The sequence below is a fragment of the Phoxinus phoxinus genome, assembly GCF_949152265.1.
Source record: "Phoxinus phoxinus genome assembly, chromosome: 7".
In the NCBI taxonomy this organism is placed as follows: domain Eukaryota; kingdom Metazoa; phylum Chordata; class Actinopteri; order Cypriniformes; family Leuciscidae; genus Phoxinus; species Phoxinus phoxinus.
The window spans coordinates 13,041,394-13,063,056 of NC_136882.1; the positions used below are offsets into that span (position 1 = coordinate 13,041,394).

The 21,663-nt window shown below is 36.7% G+C and overlaps 1 protein-coding gene across 1 annotated transcript in view; it reads left to right on the forward strand.

Moving 5' to 3' along the window:
* Window positions 1-19,881, forward strand: part of fstl1b (follistatin-like 1b) — a 40,660-nt gene extending 20,779 nt beyond the window's left edge. The window contains exons 3-11 of the mRNA XM_079617823.1: window positions 4,489-4,590; window positions 5,972-6,101; window positions 8,010-8,042; window positions 9,913-10,043; window positions 13,145-13,263; window positions 14,241-14,353; window positions 15,685-15,795; window positions 16,166-16,254; window positions 18,484-19,881. Of these exons, the coding sequence (XP_079473949.1) occupies window positions 4,489-4,590; window positions 5,972-6,101; window positions 8,010-8,042; window positions 9,913-10,043; window positions 13,145-13,263; window positions 14,241-14,353; window positions 15,685-15,795; window positions 16,166-16,254; window positions 18,484-18,525 (870 nt within the window). The 3' untranslated portion in view covers window positions 18,526-19,881. The remainder of the gene's footprint in view (window positions 1-4,488; window positions 4,591-5,971; window positions 6,102-8,009; window positions 8,043-9,912; window positions 10,044-13,144; window positions 13,264-14,240; window positions 14,354-15,684; window positions 15,796-16,165; window positions 16,255-18,483) is intronic.
* The last annotated feature ends 1,782 nt before the right edge of the window (window positions 19,882-21,663 follow it).

Sequence of the window (21,663 nt, forward strand, 5' to 3'; positions counted from 1 at the left end):
TATGTCAATAGCTTAAATCAAGTGAAATATGATCCAAGTAAACCACCGACTCCTCTAGACATCGTCTAGTTTGTCATACTGTGAGTGTGTTAATGACAAAAAAATAGGCTAACGTTATTTGGTGATTCCACGAGACAGTGGTAGGTGTCTGAAACTCTGAATAGTCCATATTTGGCCACTGCGTGGGGTCATTAATCCAGTTTTCGACCATTTCAAAGGGACACCTCTGTATCCCCATATCCAGTAGCTTGTTTAAATACCACTCACGGTCCTCGGCCAGCAAAGAGTGTGTATATTTGTGCCATTTTTGCTGTCAAGAAACTTATTAGAGCGAGTTCCGTTTGTCTTCCCCCAAAAAGGGGCGTTACCCTTCGATGACGCAAAAGTAGCGTTGGTCTATCAAACTGTTTCAGACACTAAGAAAATAGTAATGTTTTTTTTTTTACCTTTGCTGCATGTAAACCTATTGTAGGAGACTTCCAAAACAAAATTAGGAACCTTTAAAATAGCATATAGGGGCACTTTAGTATGCGGCAACCGTTCTAAATGTTTTACTATTACTTCTGATTAATTTTAATGTATCCTTGTTTAAAAAAGACATATATATAAATGTATTAAAATGTAAAAAAAAAAAAACGTTTTAATCGTTGGTGTATATTCTTTGAAATCCCTACACACTTTGTCTTCTTATAGTGAATTTATTTGAGATATTTTACTATGGAAAACTGTATGGAAGTCTAAAATGTAATTAGGCTCAGATGATTATATTTGTAGTACGATAATTTTACAACATTAATACCGCCAATAAAGGAAACAGCTTTGAGAGAGAGAGATCGTAAGATGGATAACAACACGATTGTTTAAGAATCTGACAGCATCATGTGTGCAATGAAATCTTGAAGGTCATAGTTCATCTTCAGGCATCTTGTAGCCCATCTCTCATTTACTCTCTCCTACAGTAAGTTGTATACTCTCTTCAAGCCCTCCTGCCTGGTTGTCATGGAAACATCTGCTTTTTGATTTGATTTAGCTAAAGTACGTTACAATGTTCATTCGTTTAAATGTCAGTGTAGCTTCCCTGTAGAGAAAGAGATTCATTTATGCATGAGGCTTGGGTTTTGTTCTCTCTCCTTTAATGTACCTCTGTTACCGCTGGTCCGCAATTGTATCTTCCTCTATTGTCAGGACAAAACTCTCTCAAATGAATATCCCATAAACTTTTAATACGGCAGCGTTGTGTCGGCATGTCCTCTGATGACCTCAATCGGAGCAGATGGTGAATAGAAACGATTGTTGATCTATTTTAGAGCAGCACTGACCAAATTCCTCTAAGAATGCAGGCCTCGGGATAGAAAATCTCACTCTGGAAAGTTTGCTTACATTGTATGACTCACGCATGAGCTGGAAGGGGGGAAGGGTCTGTCCGTGTGTGTGTGTGTGTGTGTATTAGAGTCAGTCCAGGGTGGAACCAGCAATCATGGTTCACAGGAAAGGAAAGAACAGGCAAGATTTCAGATGTGACGACACCCTTCTTGAACACACACACGCACACACACACACACACACACACACACACACACACACACACACACACACACACACACACACACACACACACACACACACACACACACACACACAGACACACAGGCTGCATTTGATTATGGTTGGACTCTGTAGGTTTGGGAAAGCAGGAGGGGTATTTCAGGAAACTCCTAAATCGTTACTCCAGGCTCAACTTGGCAGCACGTGATTGGCTAGCTCTCTGTTCACATGACTTTGCTGTGGTGTGGAGTCTGGGGTCCTGGATAGCAGGGGGATATTAGAGGAACACAAAGAGAAAAAAAAAGGAAGAGTAAAAGTGAGTTGGTCTGAATTTTTCAGACGTGAAGCACATTCACTGACCTCACACATAAATCAGAGAGAAAGTTAAGTAGAACTAAAAAAAGAGCGTGATGTAAAAGCCCCAGCGCTGTCTAATCTACATGAATGTAGGGTCTATTTTTACACATGCACTTGAACTTTATCATGGAGTGTTGAGTTAAACGTTTTCATGCTGAAACCATTTCATGAGCTTTGTCTATAGTTTTAAACTAAAGAACACGTTCCGTGTGAACGGTTCACAAACCAGATATCATTGCTCCATCTGCTGGTAGAAGAGAGTGTATCACTTTTGATGGACCTTGAGTTCTTTGTACTCAATGATGTTTTGTGGATAATGATGATTTAACCCTAGAATGCTTATACCATTCAAAAGTGTGGGGTCAGCAAGATTTTTTTAATGCATGTACTTGATCAGAAATACAGTGAAAACACTAATATTGTTATAAATGTTGGAAAAAGTTGCTTAATATATTTGTGGAAACTGATAAATTTTTCTGGATTATTTTATTAATAGAAATGTCAAAAGAACAGCATCTATTTAAAAGAGAAATAATCCCCTCCATCTGTTAATCTGTTGGCATGTTAAATATTATTTTCTAATTTATATTTGCAAAAAAAAAAAAAAGATATAATTTTTATGTTCACATTTGTATTTAATAAGAAATTAAAATAGAAATAAAAATGTAATTTACCAGATACTTTTCTTTTATATAGGCTATTGTGATTTACATGATACTTGAAGGGATAGCTCACCCACAAATGGAAATACTGTCATCATTTATTAATCCTCAAGTTGTTCCAAAACCTGTATGAATTTCTTCTGTTGAACCTGAAAGAAAATATTTTAAAGAATGTCGGCAATCAAACAGTTGACGGTCACGGTAGCCATTGACTTCCATCGTAGGAAAAACATACAATGGAAGTCAATTGTTAAATTATCAATATTCTTTAAAATATCTTCTTTTGTGTTCAGCAAAAAACTCAGCCTACAGGTTTGGAACAACTTGTGGGTGAGTAGATGATGACAGAATTTTCATTTTTGGGTGAACTATCCCTTTAATACAGTCAGCATGGAGGACACGTAAGCCTGAAGCATGAATAAAGTCTCTATATCAATAGGCCTATTTCAAGGCCTATTTACAGCTTTATTTCAAAAGTAGGCTATTATCATTAACATGTAGGCTATTTATTATTTTAAAGGTAAATAAAAGTGTTGTAAACGGATAAAACGTAAACAAGAGTATATTGGTGCGCGATATTACAGCGATTGATTCATGCTTTCTAATTCTAACACCCTGCATGTCTACACCGGACACGACCGCTGTTATATTTTTAATGCATCTGTACCTTGTGGGACGGGACACACATTATTGAGAGGTTGTCCTAGTTTTCAAGGAGAACCGCTATAGTTGTCACGGAAACTGGTGGGCAGGAGAGGCTCTCCCGAGTGTTTAGAGTGGAGAGAGTCCGGTCATTTTTAGAGACAGTCATCAATCTTCTGTCCCCAGAGGAAACACTGTGTGTGAGAGAGAAACAGCAAGTATAAGTGTGTTTGTATAAGTGTGTTTGTCTATGTTTGTGGTAAAAGTGAATTTGTGGTCCTGTAGCCCACGCTAGTTTCTGTTTCAAGAGTGTTTTTAGTCTGCCCTGGTTTCATAGCTATTCGAATAGGGATGTCAAACCGCAAAACATCCTTCACAAACAGTTTTTTTTGTGAGAAGTGAGCGTTATGCATGCTAATATATGTTTTAAATGTCAACTTACTGAATAATTCCCTGATAATTCCAGAATCTTTTGCAGCAGAAGCCTTTTTAGCCGCCCTCTGGTGGCGAGAGTCTGTATGTGCACAAACTTACTTTGTTTCTGCCCACCCCTACAAAAAACAAGTGTACTTTAAGTTAATTTTAAGTGTACTAAAGTAAAGTTCAAGTATATATTTTTAAGTATACGTTATGTAGTAAGTATACTAATATCAATGTACTAGAAGTATACTTGTAAGTGTACTGTTTCAATACTACTTGGGACCATATTGGCCCACTTTTTAGTGTATGTAAGTATACGGTTAAGTGTACATTAAGTGTAACAGTATTACACTTTTGAGTACACAACTAGTTTAGAACTACGTTTTTCACTTGTACTGCAACTATACTACAAGTGAGCTTATAGGTAGCCTATACTTACTGTTTTATAAACTTACATTGTTTGAAAATATAGATTTTTAAAGAAATCTATTTGTAAAACTATGTGAAAAAGTATAAAAGGCTGTTCAATCCAAAGAAGAAACACAATTACAGCCAAGTATACTTTGAATACTTAATTATACTTTTAAGTATATCTCGATCAAATTATTGAGTACTACATGTATAGGGCAAATATACTTAGACTTTCTTGTGCAATCTTATGTTTCCGAGAAGGACATATATTTCTGAGAAGTACATTAAAAAATCAACTCAAATTATACTTTCTTAATTTTTAGTTTAAAAGAAGTATACTGATAGCACACTTGAATAAAGTTATTTTTTTGTAAGGGCAGTACCTAATCAGAGTTTTGCAGCTGTGTGTCTGTATTATTAATGTTGTTTATTTGTGTGTGTTTGTCGGCAGGAGGCTCAGAGCAAATCAAAGGTGTGTGCGAATGTGTTCTGTGGCGCTGGAAGAGAGTGTGCCGTGAACGAGAAAGGAGACCCCAGCTGTCTGTGCATCGAGGTAAGAAAACCTTCTATAGGGAACATGCAGGGATTTGACCAATGAATCTCCTCGACCTTTATATTTCTTTGGATGACTGGATGAGGATTTTTAAATATTTTATAGAGATTGCAAAAAAGTAGATCTGCGCAAAACTAGAAATGTTTGTATGACTTTTTAGTAAGTCCTGTGACTTTTCCAGGTTTAGAAAATTCCAGGTTTTTATAATGATCTATTTTTTGGTTTTCCATGATTTTAAGAACGCTGAAAATCCCTTGCAAAAAAAAAATAAAAGTACAAGTTTGCATACTTAAGTTAGCACTTATTGGAGAAATAATATACTTCAAATTAATATAGGCATACTTAATTGTGAACTAAATGTAATGATTATTGTTAATAATGTTAATTGCGGTTAAATTAAAATGTATTATAGTTTAAATTTAGATTAAATGGAATTATGCAGAATTTTAGAGTGCTTTTTTGACCCACCAAGGACTTCGGGACATCTTTATATGTAATTTCATAATTACATCTATTGTATGGTAAATATGATTAAAGTATACTGACAAGCATTTATGGCAAACTAAACTATTCTTTAAATTTGGTGCATTTATAATATATTAATATACAAAAATTTAATATATTTTAAATGTTAAATATGATTAATATATTATATATATATATATTAATATATTAACTTTAAGTGTAATAGCGAATAGCACACTACAGTTAAAATTATAATCAAGTACTTTACATGTGCTTTAGTATGTTAGTCAGACACATCAAAATAAGTGTACTTTTTTAAAGCACAACAAAAGATTATTAAAACATTTGAAATGCATTTTTTAACTTTACATTATCACAAAGTGTGCTTTTTTAAAAGTGTGTTAAGAAACAGTCATAATAGTGTACTCTCTTTAAGTTTATTTAATTCATATTACTTTATCTGCAAGTACAGTTTTATAGAGCAATATAAAGATTAGAAGTACGCATTCAAAATAATACAAGCACACTTTTTTTTTCACAAGGGTTGAAACCTCTTCAGAAACTTTTCACTTCCCTGAAGTTTTTCCACCAGTGACAGATACTATATTGGTCTGGGTTTCTGGCACTTTATTGTTCGGATTATTGTTAGACTTGAAGTCAAAATTGTTCAGAACAATATCCTGAAAAATGGATATAAAATAACCGCAGTGTGTGTGGGACTGGGGTCATGCATAATGTAGGCTAACATACCATGTTATGTGTCTACTTAGATTATGCAGCAAAAATATTGAATATATCTCAAAAGACATTCACCCTAGTGCCTTGGCTTATTTCATGTTTTTCTTGCTTGAGACATAGGCAGTTGTGATAGTTTAAATTGTTGTGTTTTTTAACAGTATGTTGTTTTCTCCTGCAGCAATGCAAACCTCACAAGCGCTCAGTGTGTGGCAGTAATGGAAAAACGTACCGTAACCACTGCGAACTGCACCGTGACGCCTGTCTTACTGGACTCAAGATCCAAGTGGCCCATGACGGACACTGCAAAGGTGTGTGGAGGAGACCAACATGCAGGAGAATAGGAATGAACCACAGGCATATAGGCGGATTGGGAATTAAGTGAAGGGTGATATTGACCGGAAAGTACATTTTGCAAGGATTTAACAGTCCATTCTAAACTAAGATTTTACTATAAAATAACATATTATAATAAAGATACAATATGATCTTTAATAAACAATTAAGCCCCAATGTAGTTATCATATTTAAGAGAGTTTTAGTACATTTGTGAAACATGCAAGCACAGATATCAACACTTAGGGCCAGATACAGTATATTAACGGCTTGCTCCGGCGCAAACCCTCTTTCGGCGTTAAAAAACTACTGTCAGGATTTACTAAAGACACGTAGTGAAAAGATCACACAAATTTTGGGAATTGCGCTCTAATGCTGATTTTCCCTGTTTAGTAAATCTGGCCCTTTGTATACAAAATTCACAATCAATGAACAAACATAATTGTAGTTAAAAAAAAACAAAAAACTGAACTCTGAACAAAACAAAAAAAGTAAATAAAAGTGACTTTTTAGTAGTGGTTGCTGTTAGTAATCGCATGAACTCAAAGAAAACAGGTTTTTATTCAGAATATCCACAAGAAAATACACAGGAATGATCATAGGGAGCAAACACAAGCAACTAAAGAAGAAACGGAAAACTGATCTAACAGAACTGAGGATAATAATACACAGGGATCGTAATCAAGCCCTCCGTTGACCGCTACGCAACTATCATTTTGACGTTGCAAAAGGTTCATAAAGAGATCGTAAAACTAATCCATATGAATTGAGTGGTTTAGTCATTTTTTTCTGAAGAGACTTGATCGTTTTATACGATTAACAGATTGAATTTAGGCTTTTATTCACATAAACATTCATCCACACACACATCAGTGGTAAACGGAAGCTCAAGCGTGTTCGTTTGATGTGCGAGATCCAATGAGGTTCATTCTCGTGTTACGCAGTGTGTTTGAGCTTCTGCAAAAACCAATGAGGTTCAATCAAATAAAGGTCTAAATTCAATCTCATCATAATCGTGTCTCTTCAGAAAATTTGGACTAAACCGCTCAATTCCTATGGAGTAGTTTTACGATCTCTTTATAAACAGTTTGAAGCGTCAAAGTGGTAGTTTTCTTATTATCGTCAATGTTGAAAACAGTTGTGCTGCTTCATATTTTTGTGGAAACTAATACAACATTTTAGGATTCAAAAGAACTGCATTTGTTTGAAATATAAATATTTTTAACTTTTAATAAATTTAAGCCATCGTTGCTGAATACATATATTCATTTCTTAACTTATTTGTAATACATTAATAACCAGAGCTAGTAGCTAGAAATATACTGTAAGCATTTTGAACAGTCTGTTTATTACATGTTTATTACAAAATCTCATTAAAAGTTGTTTGGGATATCAGGACCGCGTTTACCCAGGAAAGGCATCATGGGAACGCTGGGATCCTGCTTATAGTAAGAATAGAGGATAAGCTTCATCCAACATTTCTGATTGATAACATGATAAAATAAGAGATGGGAACATAATGTATTGATTCACTTTGGGAAGATCCCTTGGGAACAGTTTATCTGACTGGAACAGGACATTCTCTCCTGTTCTTACTAATGTACTCTTCAATGGACCAGCTCTGTAACATTGACGTCTTAGACTTATTACCATCTCAGCACAGAGTGGTGGATCATTGGACGTTGAACACATGGTCAAATCCAGGTCTACGTCAGTTATCATGCTATTCTGACCACGTATATTGTTACATTACGACATGCTATGAGGTGACGTTGTAACCTCTTATCTATATTTGATGCCAGTAGTTGCTCAGCTGATAGCCAAGGAAAGATTCGGTCATAACTACGTGCAGATCCACTCACGTTTATCTTTGTCTCTTACAGAGAAGAAGAAGGAGAAGGCTGCAGCCAGCCCAGGTGAGTTGTATTATGACCACTGGCTAAGAGCCAAACCGGAGCTATCTGGCGACTCTACTTATCTGTCGGCTGCACAGATTACCATTAATTACCAACATATTATGAGCTCAGAGATACCGAGAGCAGACATAACCTCTCTGACACGGCGACGGTGGAATTACTTGCGCTCAAAATAACTCTTTAGATGTGGAGAATGCATTTAATCTCTTGGGACCACGTTTTTGCCATTTTGTTTATGGCTTTAAAGTATTTGGACCAAGAGTTTATTGTTTGTGCTCTATAGAGGACATCAGTTATTAAGAAAATAAAGATGCTATTGGCAAGAGTGATGGTTTTTCAATCACCAACCAATTTAGCTCATTTCCTTTTTAAACATGCTTTTGTCACATTGATGCACACAATAATGAAATCATTGGTTATAAAATAACTTTATCTGTTGTATCTTTGTATGAAAACGTGTATACATATGAAGTGGCAGTGTATACATTTCATAGGTGTTTAAAATAAACGTGTTCTTTAGCATTTTACAGAGGTCCACTTGAGTGGAAAGTATGCGTTTTTGGTTTTAACCAAATAAGATACTGTATTAAACAAAATACTGTGATAACACAGCAATACTGTGTGTAAAACCAAGGCATGATGATATAAAATCATGTGAAAACTATAAAGTATATACAAAAAATTAAATGCAGCTTCACTTATTGCAAACGCAATTGAGTTTGTTCCCGCTCGACCAGCAGACAGAGAAGACCTTCATAGAAGTTGAACTTTGTGTCTTTTTTTTAAAACCTAACTCGGACTATGTAGAAAATGCTCACGCTCCCTCCAGTTTACGGAGTATATTGATTTACATTTATTAGCTCATAAATCTAATTATGGTTAAAAAAATACACATTTCTACTGTAGCTCTCCTCTCTCAGAAAACATCAGACTGAAATTTACATTGATCTATTGATGTTTTCAATCTCATCTGAAATCAGCAGTGTTGGGAGTAACACATAACAAGTACCATGCATACAAAAATCAGATTACTTTTTGATGTAACGAGTAAAGCATTATAAGTAACATGCATTACATAATCCGATTACTTTTCTGATGTAACGAGTAAAGTAATGCATTAAGTAACGTACATTACATAATCACATTACTTTTTTGATGTAACTGCAAATTGATGTGGCAAACTGCAAAGCGATCCCCGTTCACACGGATCTGTAAAACCAAGGCCATGCCACTTTGTAAAGAAACACTACTTGCCTATAGACTGAACACGTAACACGCATCCACATGACATCACCGTTTTTTACTAATTCACGTTTCTGTAGTTTACATAGAGACAGTAATTGTATAATTTTCAAAAACTTGCACTTTCAATCCCGTTTTCAAAAGTTTGCGTTTTCGTGTAAATGAATGTCCAGAACGCATTAAAAGTTTTACGTTTTTAGTTGAAAACGGTGTCGTGTAAACGGCCCTTTAGTGTCCATAAACTTAGCAGATAATATTCTTGCAGAAAATTACTAGTACCTTTTCTGTTTTGTTTTTTTATACAGATTATTTTCTTACAGAATATGTTTCTCATTCCTTAAAATTGGTTTATTTCAAATATCAGACATTTATCAAATGGACATGATAACCATACATTTTTAAAAACCAAGAAGAGAACTCCCAAACATTTCTAAGAAGCCCAGGATGTCCTCTTTATGATGCACCAGTGGATCTCATCAGTAAAAAACTGACTTGCTGGATCCCAGCAGGATAAAGCTGAATTCACTAAACCTGAAACCCCAGTCAGCATATGATATATGCGTTACATAATTTCTCTGTTCTTCTGTCTAACTTTGTGTCTGTCTGCCTGTGTGTGTGATCTCTGAAGTTGTGTGTTACGTTGCGGATCGTAACGAGCTGCGCAGACGTGTGATCGACTGGCTGCAGACGGAGGTTGTTCCAGACGGCTGGTTCACTAAGGGCTCCAACTTCACTGATATCCTCCTCAAGTACTTCAAGGTGTGTGCAGTCACTTCAAATATTAAACCTGCAATAATTTGTATAATTTCGTACTTTATGACAAGACACTACCACCAAATTTGTTTTGTTTTTAAGCTACGTTTCAAAAACATCCAAAATACTCTTTTAAGTGTTTATTTTATTGCACTTTATGTATTTCCATCTGTAGATTTCAATTCTAATGCATATCTTTCAAGGCTGTTTTCTCAAACTGAGTCAGAAAACTGTCAGAAATCTCCACTTCAAGTAGGACTTACATCAAACTTTACAGTTTTAATTAATCTATATTCTGAAGGTTTTTACAGTGAGATTTGTTCTTTTATTATCTACCTGATTTTATAAAACATTAAAAAAAAAAAGTTCAACATTCTTCTGGATGTTGAAAATATTTTCTTATTTATGCAGTAAAAAAAAAAAAAGATAAACAAATTCCTTCTGTAAAAGGCAGAGTGGCACTGAATATATCGGATATCCGTGCCACAGAGCGCCACTCACATAGTGACTGCCAGCAATATGCGGAATTATTAACATCATAACATAAGCAGAATAGGTTAAGTGACAGTTTTGGTTTCCAAATGTCTGCAAATTTACAAACACAAATGTTTGACGCATTGATATCAGTTTGAAGTGCAGTCATGAAAGGAATGAGATTTATTCTGGTCTTGTTCCTTCAGCATCAGGGCTTTTTGTATATTATCCTCCACCAGGGAATGTCTGCGCCCTCCTGCCGCTCTTCAAATTGCCTTCAGGACACGCCACATCATTTTTCTGACAGCCTCCTAAGGCGTGTAAAATACACCTGAAATGACTTCTGTTTGCATAGCTGCAGTTTGTTGGATCTTCTGATGGATCAGTCTTAGTTCACCTTTGCACTGGCAGAGATGTGACGCTCAGATGGCTGATGAACAAGTCTCTACAGCCGTCAGCACAATCCATACATCTGACTGACTGCTATCACATGACCAATAATCCATGCTGCTCAGATCAGTTAAACATCCTTCTCTAAAGTATTTAAAGGGATAGTCCACCCAAAAAATTCCTGTCAATATTTGCTCACGCATTCCAATCCTGTATGAAGTTTCTGCTTCTGTGGAACTCAAAAGAAAATTGATTTTTCTCCAAACAATGGAAGTCAATGGGGTCAAATGTTGATTCGAACCCTATTGACTTTCACTGAAACATTCTACAAAATATATTCTGGTGTGTTCCACAGAAGAAACAGACATTTGGGGTTATAAATGATCGAATAATATTAATTTCCCCTTCAAATGTTGGAGAACAAAGCCTGGAAGTTTGACTCAGTCATGAACATGTCCTTTTACTCTTGTTTATTGGTCAACATGACAAAATCACTTGTACCAGGCAGAGTACAGTCTTCTGACAAACTGTTGAGATAAGATTAAACCAAGAGCATGATGTGTAAAAGTTTTAAAGTAGCTTATGTTGATCCCTGATGCATGTGTCTGTATAAACTGAAGAATTATGGCTTTTTTTTACTGCGATGATGTGTTTTTACAGTTATTAACATCACAAATCTAGCAAAGCATTTTGTATTTTCATTTTTATAAAAGTTGAATGTACATTCATAACAATATACTTTGTGAACATTACCTTGGTATTGAATTTCAGATACCTAGAGAGTTTCTAATACAATAACTGAGGGAGTGACACCAAATACTCTACATCTTTCTCTCTTCTGACCATCTTAATCAATCTCTTTCATTTCTTTTTACTTATTTTGTAAAGTTCTAGAAACAACATTGTGGGTTTTTTTGTTGCTACTGGAGCAAAATGTGGAAACACAAAAATTATATTATATATAACTTCCGTTGACTACTATAGATGTTTACCCAAACTATGATGACTTCCGCTTCGGAGAAGCCCGGAAATGTGAAAAGGGTTCATATATTGTAGCGCACAGTCTCATCTACTGTCCTACACACATTTGCAGACGACCGAGTAGATATCAGACATATCAGTCATCAGACTATCTGCTCGGAGCAAACTTCACTGCAGAACCTGCACAGAGACCAGATAACCTCAGTCTGGCCTGCCGCGTCTCACAATCCCATTGCAAGAGGAGTTTTAGATTCTAGGGAGCATTTGATTGGACAGAATATCTGATGAGAAGCTGAAGTGTATGTAGATTGATGCCATCAAAATCATTGATCCATATTGACAGAAGTGAGAGACTGTAAGTTTTGAACTTCTAAATGCAAATGTTGTTGTTGTTTTGGAACACAATAGCTTACAGATAACAGTAAGGCTAACATATTCATACGAAAAGCCAAAACATTTCAATTTTGATTTCATGGGAACTTTAAGAATATTAGATAACTTAGAATGAAAAGTAGCAAGATGTAAATACATAAAATGTATCCAACAATAAAAACATAGTGTCAAGCAGTTTCATAATGTGAACATATCATATTCAATCAACATTCAATTAATTGTAGTAAAAAAATATTGTAAGTATTTGTTTAATTGTTAAAAGTTAATTAAATTAAGCATACTTTTTTTCTGATCTCAACACTAGGCCTTTTCACACTTAAGTTTTAACCCCGGGTAAAGGAATGTTTCACACTTGTAATTTAGAAGCAGGGGTTATGAAACATTGCTCCGAATCAGGTTTCACACTGGATTTACACCAAACCAAACCGCATTGTGGTGCCAAACGCGTGCAGTGTGAAACGATGCGGTGTTAGAATGTTAAGACTTCACCAATCGTGTGTATTATTGTGCTTTGGACAGTAACAGAAACTTTATACCTTTTTATAGTCCAGAAAGTTCAGTAAAAAACTTGATAGTTCAGTCGGCAACATGAGGATGCGCTATGCTAGAGCCTTTAAATGACACTGACACTGCAAATGTGCGAATAGGATTGTTAGCCCTGGGTTTAGGGATGTAGTGTGAAACCATGTGTCAGTTTATGAAAACCAGGATTAATTGTTAACCACGGGTTATGAGCAGTGTGAAACTTGAAACTGGATAACCCAGGATTCCTTTTGCTTGAGGTTTAGAATGACAGGTTAACTATTTCAGGCGTGAAAATACTAAGTTCATTACATTAATTTCCAATATGCTCTTATGCTTCTTGGTAGAATTATGATAACGGAGACACTCAGCTGGATTCTTCAGAGCTGCTCAAGTTCATTCAGCACAATGGGACCGCCGTTCAGATGAACTCTTACGCTGAAGAGGAGAACAACCGTCTACTCAGGTGAAAACACACACAGTCACACTCACTCACAAAACCACTACACCACCGGTCAAAAGTTTGTTTTCAGTAAGGTCGTTTGGTGTTTTTATTTCTTGAAAGAAATTAATCATTTTAGTCAGCGACAATGGACATTTATAATGTTACAAAAGATTTATATTTCAAATAAATGCTGTTCTTTGGAACTTCTAATTATCAAAATAATCTGATAATAATAAATGTTTATTGAGCCCAAATCAGAATAATAGAATGATTTCTGAAGGATCATGAGACACTTGAATGGTAGTGTACAAATGGTCTAGTGTTACATATGTTGGTATTCAAGGAATCAAGGATATAACCAAATTTGCAAGATGGGGGGCACCAAATAGTTTAAAAGTCTGGCACTGACAATTAGTAATCAACATTAATCTAATAATGGAGGGAGGGGAAAGTGGGAATTACACCTTTCATTTCCATTCATTGCAATGATCAGCTGAAAATGTTTGTTAAAAGTTCTCCTGATTTTTAACTTTCTTCTGTGAAAGCTGGTCGAAAAACAAAATATAGACACAAAGGTTCAGTGGAATGCAAAAGAGAAGTCAGGATCTTGTATCCTTTTGTCTAAATGAGGACAGACTTTACATTTTTGAGTGAACAACCCTTATCCACTAGACACTAACAATCTCTATCCACTAGCCTATACACTACAGTTAAAACCATCATAATAATCTCTTTCACACAGGACTTCTTCCTGTTTCTCTGACAGTAAAGGTCATGGGAGTTTATTGTGTCCATCTGGCGGTCAGGATGACCTAGAGTGGAAAAACTCTACAAACACTGATAATAACGGGCAAACATTTCACTGTCCTTCTGGTTAGCTGGATAAGTGCATTGAAAACACAAATAGGACTTGTATTTTTATCTCCAAAAATGCCCTCTTGATTTACAACGTTTTGTCCTAAAAGGAATTTACAAATGATCCCACATGTATCTCGCAGGAGCCTTTGTGTGGACGCTCTTATCGAGCTCTCGGATGAGAACGCCGACTGGAAACTGAGCTTTGATGAGTTCCTCAACTGCCTGAAACCAGGCTTCAACCCTCCTGAGAAGAGTAAGTCTCTTTCTGTCTCGCTTCTTTCTGCACCAGCATGTGGATTGTAAAGACTTTTTTCAACCAATATGCAAAAGTCAGAAATGATGGTGTATCCACAATATCTGAGACGCTGCAATTTAAAACACATATGTGAACAAAAAATTAATCACTTGCATAATGACAATGTGGGTAGACAAGGTTGTGTCCAAAGCCGTGGTGCTTTTTTACTCTGAAGGTGAAGTTTTAATTCCTTCACAATAAAGGTTTTGCTTCCATATTAAAGATCCTTCTTATATAAGTTGCAGTTTTCCCAGGATTGTAGTTGTGTGAGGCAGAAAGGGGTTTTCCGCTCTTCCACAGAATGTTCCTCAGGCTGATCGGCTCCGTATGCAGAACTAGGTGAAAGTTCAGTGGGAGGAACTGCCTTCTCTAGCATCATATGAAGCAGAGTTACATTCAAAACTTATTGTACTATAACTTAAAGCTATGGACAATGTTTTGTTACTTGAAATAAAGCTGAAAAAAATGCTATGGAAATAATCAATGAAAATAAGATATGTTGTCTTATATATGTTGATATGTTGCAACTAACTGATAAGTAGTTCAAGTTGAGGTACTGCTAAAATTACTACAACTAAAACTTAAAATAAAAAATTAATAAAAGTTAATACAAATATAAAATTAACAAAAACTAATAAAAATGACTAAAACTCAAACTAAAATGATTATATAAAATTCAAAATATGATTAAAAACTATAATAGTATATAAATAATATTAAAATGACACTGCTCAGAACATGGACCTGTGGATCCGCCACAGGATATGAAAAAGGACATACTATAGAACAATATAAATATCATGGACAAGGGTATATCACATGTATAAATTATATTGACATTGAACTTACAACATAACAGCATTCATGGTAGCACTTTTGTATCATTCAGAATCAAAAGCAGATGTCCTGGCTTCAGCTTGCCATGATTGGTCAGAACCGCACACTTCAGTCATATTCATTTACCCTAGTTTTCCCTGAATGGTTGTAGCAACATAGTCATCCCAGATCCCACTGTGATTTCCTGTTTTGAATTTAGGGAATCTCGGACAAAGGCAAATTTGGTTGGAGGCACATTCATGTAATTCGTGCCTTTTACAGAAAATTACTATGTTCTGAGAGATGTTACTGACAAACAACTCTTTGTTCTTTATTTACTAGCTTGAAATCAATGTCAAAGCCTTCTTTTGCTTTTTGAAAGCTTATTTTGAAATGTTTTGCATATTTTTGGTGCACATATTTTGTTTCTCTGTGCATGTGGTAACATGGGTATGGTGTATGTATTATTACAGAATGTGCTCTGGAAGATGAGACCTATGAGGACGGTGCCGAGACACAGGTGGAGTGCAACCGCTGCGTCTGCGCGTGTGGAAACTGGGTCTGCACCGCCATGACTTGTGATGGTGAGTTTAAATCACCAAATACATTTTATCATCATATTTTGATAGATTAGCGGAGAGTGGGGTAAATTGTGCCACTAAATTTGCACTGCGTGGTATAGGCAAAAGGACAAAAGAACACACCCAAATATATTTGAGGATGTCAAGATATGTATTTCAGATAGCATTGGCAATACAAGGCCATAGAAATATGACTTGACAAAAAAGTGGTAATGTGACGTGAAGTTCTAAAAAGTGTATTTGGTCACATTATAAGAAGGTTTCTTACGTTAAGGGACGGACACATCTTACCCCACTTTTCTCCAAAGTACTGATTTTAGAATAAATGTACATTTTTATAATGAAATGATAATGAGACTGACTGGCTCCATAGAGAAAAGCCCAGTTATTGACACTAATGGGGATGAGGAGATGACTGAAGAGGAGTGGACCCGCCGTGTGGCTGAACTCAACAAGCATCAGGTCAGCTGACTAACTTAATTCATAGCAATTTAATTTTAAACTGTTTCCTATATCCTTGACTGTCCCATCTAATAAAGAAATTAAGAAATAAATATATTTAGATTTCATTCAATACCTAAATATATTGATAAAAAAAACTTTCAAAAGTTTGGGGTCAGGGAGATATTTTTTTTTAAAGAAATTAAAACTTTTATTCAGTTTAAAACTGACCACCAGTTATTTATAATGTTACAGAAGATTTCCATTTCAAATAATAGCTGTTTTTTTTTTTACTTTCTATTTATCAAAGAATCCTGTTTTCCTGGTATCTCGGTTTTCACAAAAAAATTAAGCAGCACATGTGTTTTCAACATTGATAATAATCAGAAGTGTTTCTTGAGCAGCAAATCAGCATATTAGAATGATATCTGAAGGATCGTGTGACACTGAAGCCTGGAGTAATGATGCTGAAAATTCAGCTTTGCCATCATATGTATAAATTACATTTTAAATATTTTCAAATAGAAAACAGTTGTTTTAAATTGTATTTATAGTTCACAAATTTACTGTTTTTACTTCATGTTAAGCCAAAGAAATGCAGCCTTGGTGAGCATAAGAGACTTCTTTTACATTTTTTTAAAGAATTGTCTCAGGTTACGACTGTAATCATGGTTCCATGAGAAGGGGAATGAGACACAAAGATGACGCTATGGGAAACGCCCTTGTGAGCCGGTGTCTGAAGAATGTGTGGTACACGCCAATCTTGATTGGCTTCTGCAGTCGGGTGATGTCACAGGTGCGTCGGCAGGAAGGACGTCATCAACTTCAATTGTCTGAAGGAAGACCTACAGTACAGGCATGCCCGGAAGAATGGTGATGCAGTGTCTCGTTCCCTTTCTCAGGGAACCATGGTTACAGTCCTTACCCAACCTGAGAAGTTCCCTTTCTAAGTGGTACTCTACACTGCGTCGAGAAAGATGACGCTATGGGGAACGAAATACTCGCTACGCCATACTTGCCAAAATGCCTTCCCGCTGTGCTTGTGAACCAACGAGGACGCAGCCAAGCTTACCGTACACTGTACCTAGTAAACAAAAACTGAAGCAGCCTGCAATTTAGATTCACCGAGAAACATTTTAAAATTATCTCGAGCATCAGCGACAGACAAGGAAGTGGGACGCTATGGTGTTATTGTCCACTTTTCCTGTCTCGTCTAGCCAATTAACAAGTGTTCAAGTTAAGTGTTCACAAAGGGAGCACATAGCTAACCCATTTGCACTTCCAGTGGGAGAATGGCGATCAGTGAGGATGTGGGATGCAAGCCCATCCTCCATACTAATCCCATGTTATAGAAGGAGCTTATTGCTACCAATTCTAATTTCCAAGCACCGGGAATAACATCTTTCACTCTTTCTATCGAATACGAAGGATACTGAGAACGCCTCTAAACCTAGTTCCCTAGGGGACACTAGAGGGCAGAGTGGGACGCTATAGCATGAATGCCCGGTCTCTTCGTATAGGACTCTCCTCTTATGCTACCAGGGAGGCACATCAATACCGACTTCATACTTCTATTAATATCTGAGCAGCAGATGTTAAAGGAATAAGCAGCTTGCCATATTCGCTTAACAGTCGTATCACCATCCATACTAGGAAGAGCAGGAGGTAGAAGAATGGGACGGGGTTGTGTTAAGGCCCAGTTATACACCTGCACCACATACACTAGAAGCATTCTCATATCGTCTCCAATGCAAAAGCCTTTGGGGACAAATAAGGGAGCAATTATAGCCATCGCTCTACCTCCTTTACACAGCAAATGTGTTTTTACTTAGGGTTTATCACATACTGCAGGCACACAGAAACGAAGCGGGAGCTTGCTGATTTAAGGAGTATTTTATAGTCTCACTCTACTTCATGCACTAACTCTTAAAACAAACAAGGAAAGTGAAGCCAAATGTGACGTACCACGTAAGTGGTTTTGTTGTGTGGACATCATTGACATAAGAATCTAAGAACTAGCTTCTTCAAGTCAAGGCAGGTTTAGCTGAGCTTGAGGGAGGAGTCAGTTTGTCGTCTGACTAATACACTTCTTAAAGGACCATAAACTGCAGGTGGTCGCCTTCCTCGTAGGCTTTTATATGTCATTTTAGTAACTGCTTTGTGATTTTCGGAGTGAAATACAAGCTGTCGCTGTTAGCCTGTGGCTGAACCTACGTATGGTTTGACTTGTAACGTTTTTCCCTCCATCAGGAGACTGTGGAGAAGATGAAGACCAGCACAAAGGAGGTCTAAAACAGGACAGAGAGAGACAAGAGGAGGGAGAAGATGTGGACGAATTCCTCTCCTACTGATCACAATCGGGATTCCTGACATTACGTACTGTTATTGGAAGAATCACAGTATTTTCAATAAATAGGTTATTACTTTTATTGCTATATGTACTGCATCTACTCTCTGGTTAATGTGTTTTACATTTTTCTACATATTTCATTATTTTGTATGTTCATATGTCTTCGAGTGCTGTAAATTGTTTGATTGTGTCACTCCAAACGATGCCGAAGAGGCCCCAGCACTTTGTTATGGGGGCCCTTGTTTTATTCACTATTGTTTGATTTTATGTATTATTCTTTATACCATTTATTTGTTTGTCTGTCTACAGTTATATGTGGAATTTTTTTTTTTTTTTTTTTTTTTATTGAGACAATGGCAATAGAAGAAGAAAGAAGAATTAGAAAGGGTTCGAGAGTGATGCCGAGAGAGCTAAACAACACGGGTTCATCCATCAAACTGTGACTTCAGAGCTTCAAAACTAGAGATATCCCTCAGTCAGATGGTAGATAGTCACGCTAAAACAACTACAAACTAGTGAAAGCTCGCTTGACGGATAAAAATGTGACTTGAAAGAAGCTCGCTCTCTCTTTCACTCTCATCACGAAGGCAGTCATAGTCTTGAGACCTTTCGTAAAGGTGCTAATGTTAGAATTCCTCTGTCTGCTGCTTTGCTCTTATGCTTTAGATGGTAGATACGCTCAAAAAAACACTAGACGCAGAGTGTGGCTCAGTAAAGTAGAGAAGGCTATATCTTTGAATTTTAATGTCATTATGGGACAACAAACCCACCATGTTATTACTGGACATACATGCCTTGTCTGCCATGAGCGATTGCATCGAAAGTCCTTCGATCAGAGTAGATTAGAAGAATACTGCTGCACAAATGCATTGAGCTTGTATTTATGTTAGTTGCTTGAGGCAGTTCATGCTGAAACTCTCACTGTGTTCAGTCCCACTCTGATGCTCAGTTTGAATCGATAAAAATGATCGAACAAGCCAGGTTTATAAGAAATAAACGAGTTTAATTAAGCAGTTGAGGTGGGACTGAGTACAGGAGGAGTGATCTGAAACCAAAGCCTGTTTAGGATGTTTTAAATTGTTGTACGAAAACCTCCAGGTATACCACTACTCTGGACCCAGCAACTACTTTATACCTGTTACGTAAAAACAACTGTCAGAATAAGGATTAGAGTCGCTATTGCCTCTGTAGTGTAGTTGCATTCCCACCGAATTGGGAGAATTTTGTGTGTGTGTGTGTGTGTGTGTGTGCGTGCGTGCGTGTGTGTGTGCGTGCGTGTGTGTAAGCTTGTTTCATTTCCACTAAATTCCACTAACAGTACGAATCCTTTGTGGTAATTAGTGCCTTATATACAAACAGTGCGCCACGGGTGAAGTGGCTTCTTCTGTAGGTATAAACCACCTAATATAGGACACAGTGCACAAGAATTTTCCAGTATTATGGTAGACACCTAGCAATTGCCTTTTATATGTCTGTATGATTGTTTTATTCAATGGGGCAGAATTAAAACATTTTACTGTAAAAACCCTTGTTCTGTTTTATTCACATTTACTTCTATTATTATTTGATGTGTACTGTGTGCTAATAATAATGTAATAATAAAAATAAAAAGTACGACAGTTTGATATCTCAAGTCTCACAAAAATGATTATGGTTTATTGTGTGGATTTTTGATTTTATGTAACTTCAGGAGTTTATGTAACTTTCAGTTTTTTCTATATTCACAAGTGACTGTAAGAAATGGTTACGTAAGAGACATATTTTTGCACAGGAGCACTGCTCAAATGTTTCCACTATGTTTTTTAACATCTTTGTGTTAATCCAATTATTCACCCTCATGTCGTTCCAAACCGTAAGACTTTAGTTCATCTTCGAAACACAAATTAATATTTTTAAATGAAATCTGAGAGCTTTCTGTCCCTCCATTGACAGCAACGCCACTACCACTTTGTTGCTTCAAAAAGTTCATAGAGCTCTTAAAACTAATCAATAGGAATCAAGCGGTTAAATAAAAATTTCCTGAAGAGACTCGATCACTGTATATGATGAACAGATTTATTCACGTATAAATATTGATCAGCGAACATAAACAGAAGCTCAACCGAACCTGCTCAAACGTGCTGCACAACACACAAGAATGAACATCATTGGCTCTCGCTGAAGCTCAAACGTGCTGCGTAACACGTGAATGAACATCATTGGCTCTTGCTGAAGATCAAACGTGCTGCGTAACACGAGAATGAACCTCATTGGTTCTTGCTGAAGATCAAACGTGCTGCGTAACACGAGAATGAACCTCATTGGTTCTTGCAGAAGATCAAACGTGCTGCGTAACACGAGAATGAACCTCATTGGTTCTTGCTGAAGATCAAACGTGCTGCGTAACACGAGAATGAACATCATTGGCTCTTGCTGAAGATCAAACGTGCTGCGTAACACGAGAATGAACCTCATTGGTTCTTGCAGAAGATCAAACGTGCTGCGTAACACGTGAATGAACCTCATTGGTTCTTGCTGAAGATCAAACGTGCTGCGTAACACGAGAATGAACCTCATTGGTTCTTGCAGAAGATCAAACGTGCTGCGTAACACGAGAACGAACCTCATTGGTTCTTGCTGAAGATCAAACGTGCTGCGTAACACGAGAATGAACCTCATTGGTTCTTGCTGAAGATCAAACGTGCTGCGTAACACGAGAATGAACCTCATTGGTTCTTGCTGAAGATCAAACGTGCTGCGTAACACGAGAATGAACCTCATTGGTTCTTGCTGAAGATCAAACGTGCTGCGTAACACGTGAATGAACCTCATTGGTTCTTGCTGTAGATCAAACGTGCTGCGTAACACGAGAATGAACCTCATTGGTTCTTGCTGAAGATCAAACGTGCTGCGTAACACGAGAATGAACATCATTGGCTCTTGCTGAAGATCTAACGTGCTGCGTAACACGAGAATGAACCGCATTGGTTCTCGCATGTCAAGCAAGCATGCTTGAGCTTTCGTCTCTGTTCCATTTAAGCTTTTCATAAGTGAATAGAATTTTTGAAGCGTATAGTTGCAATAGACTGTCAATGGAGGGA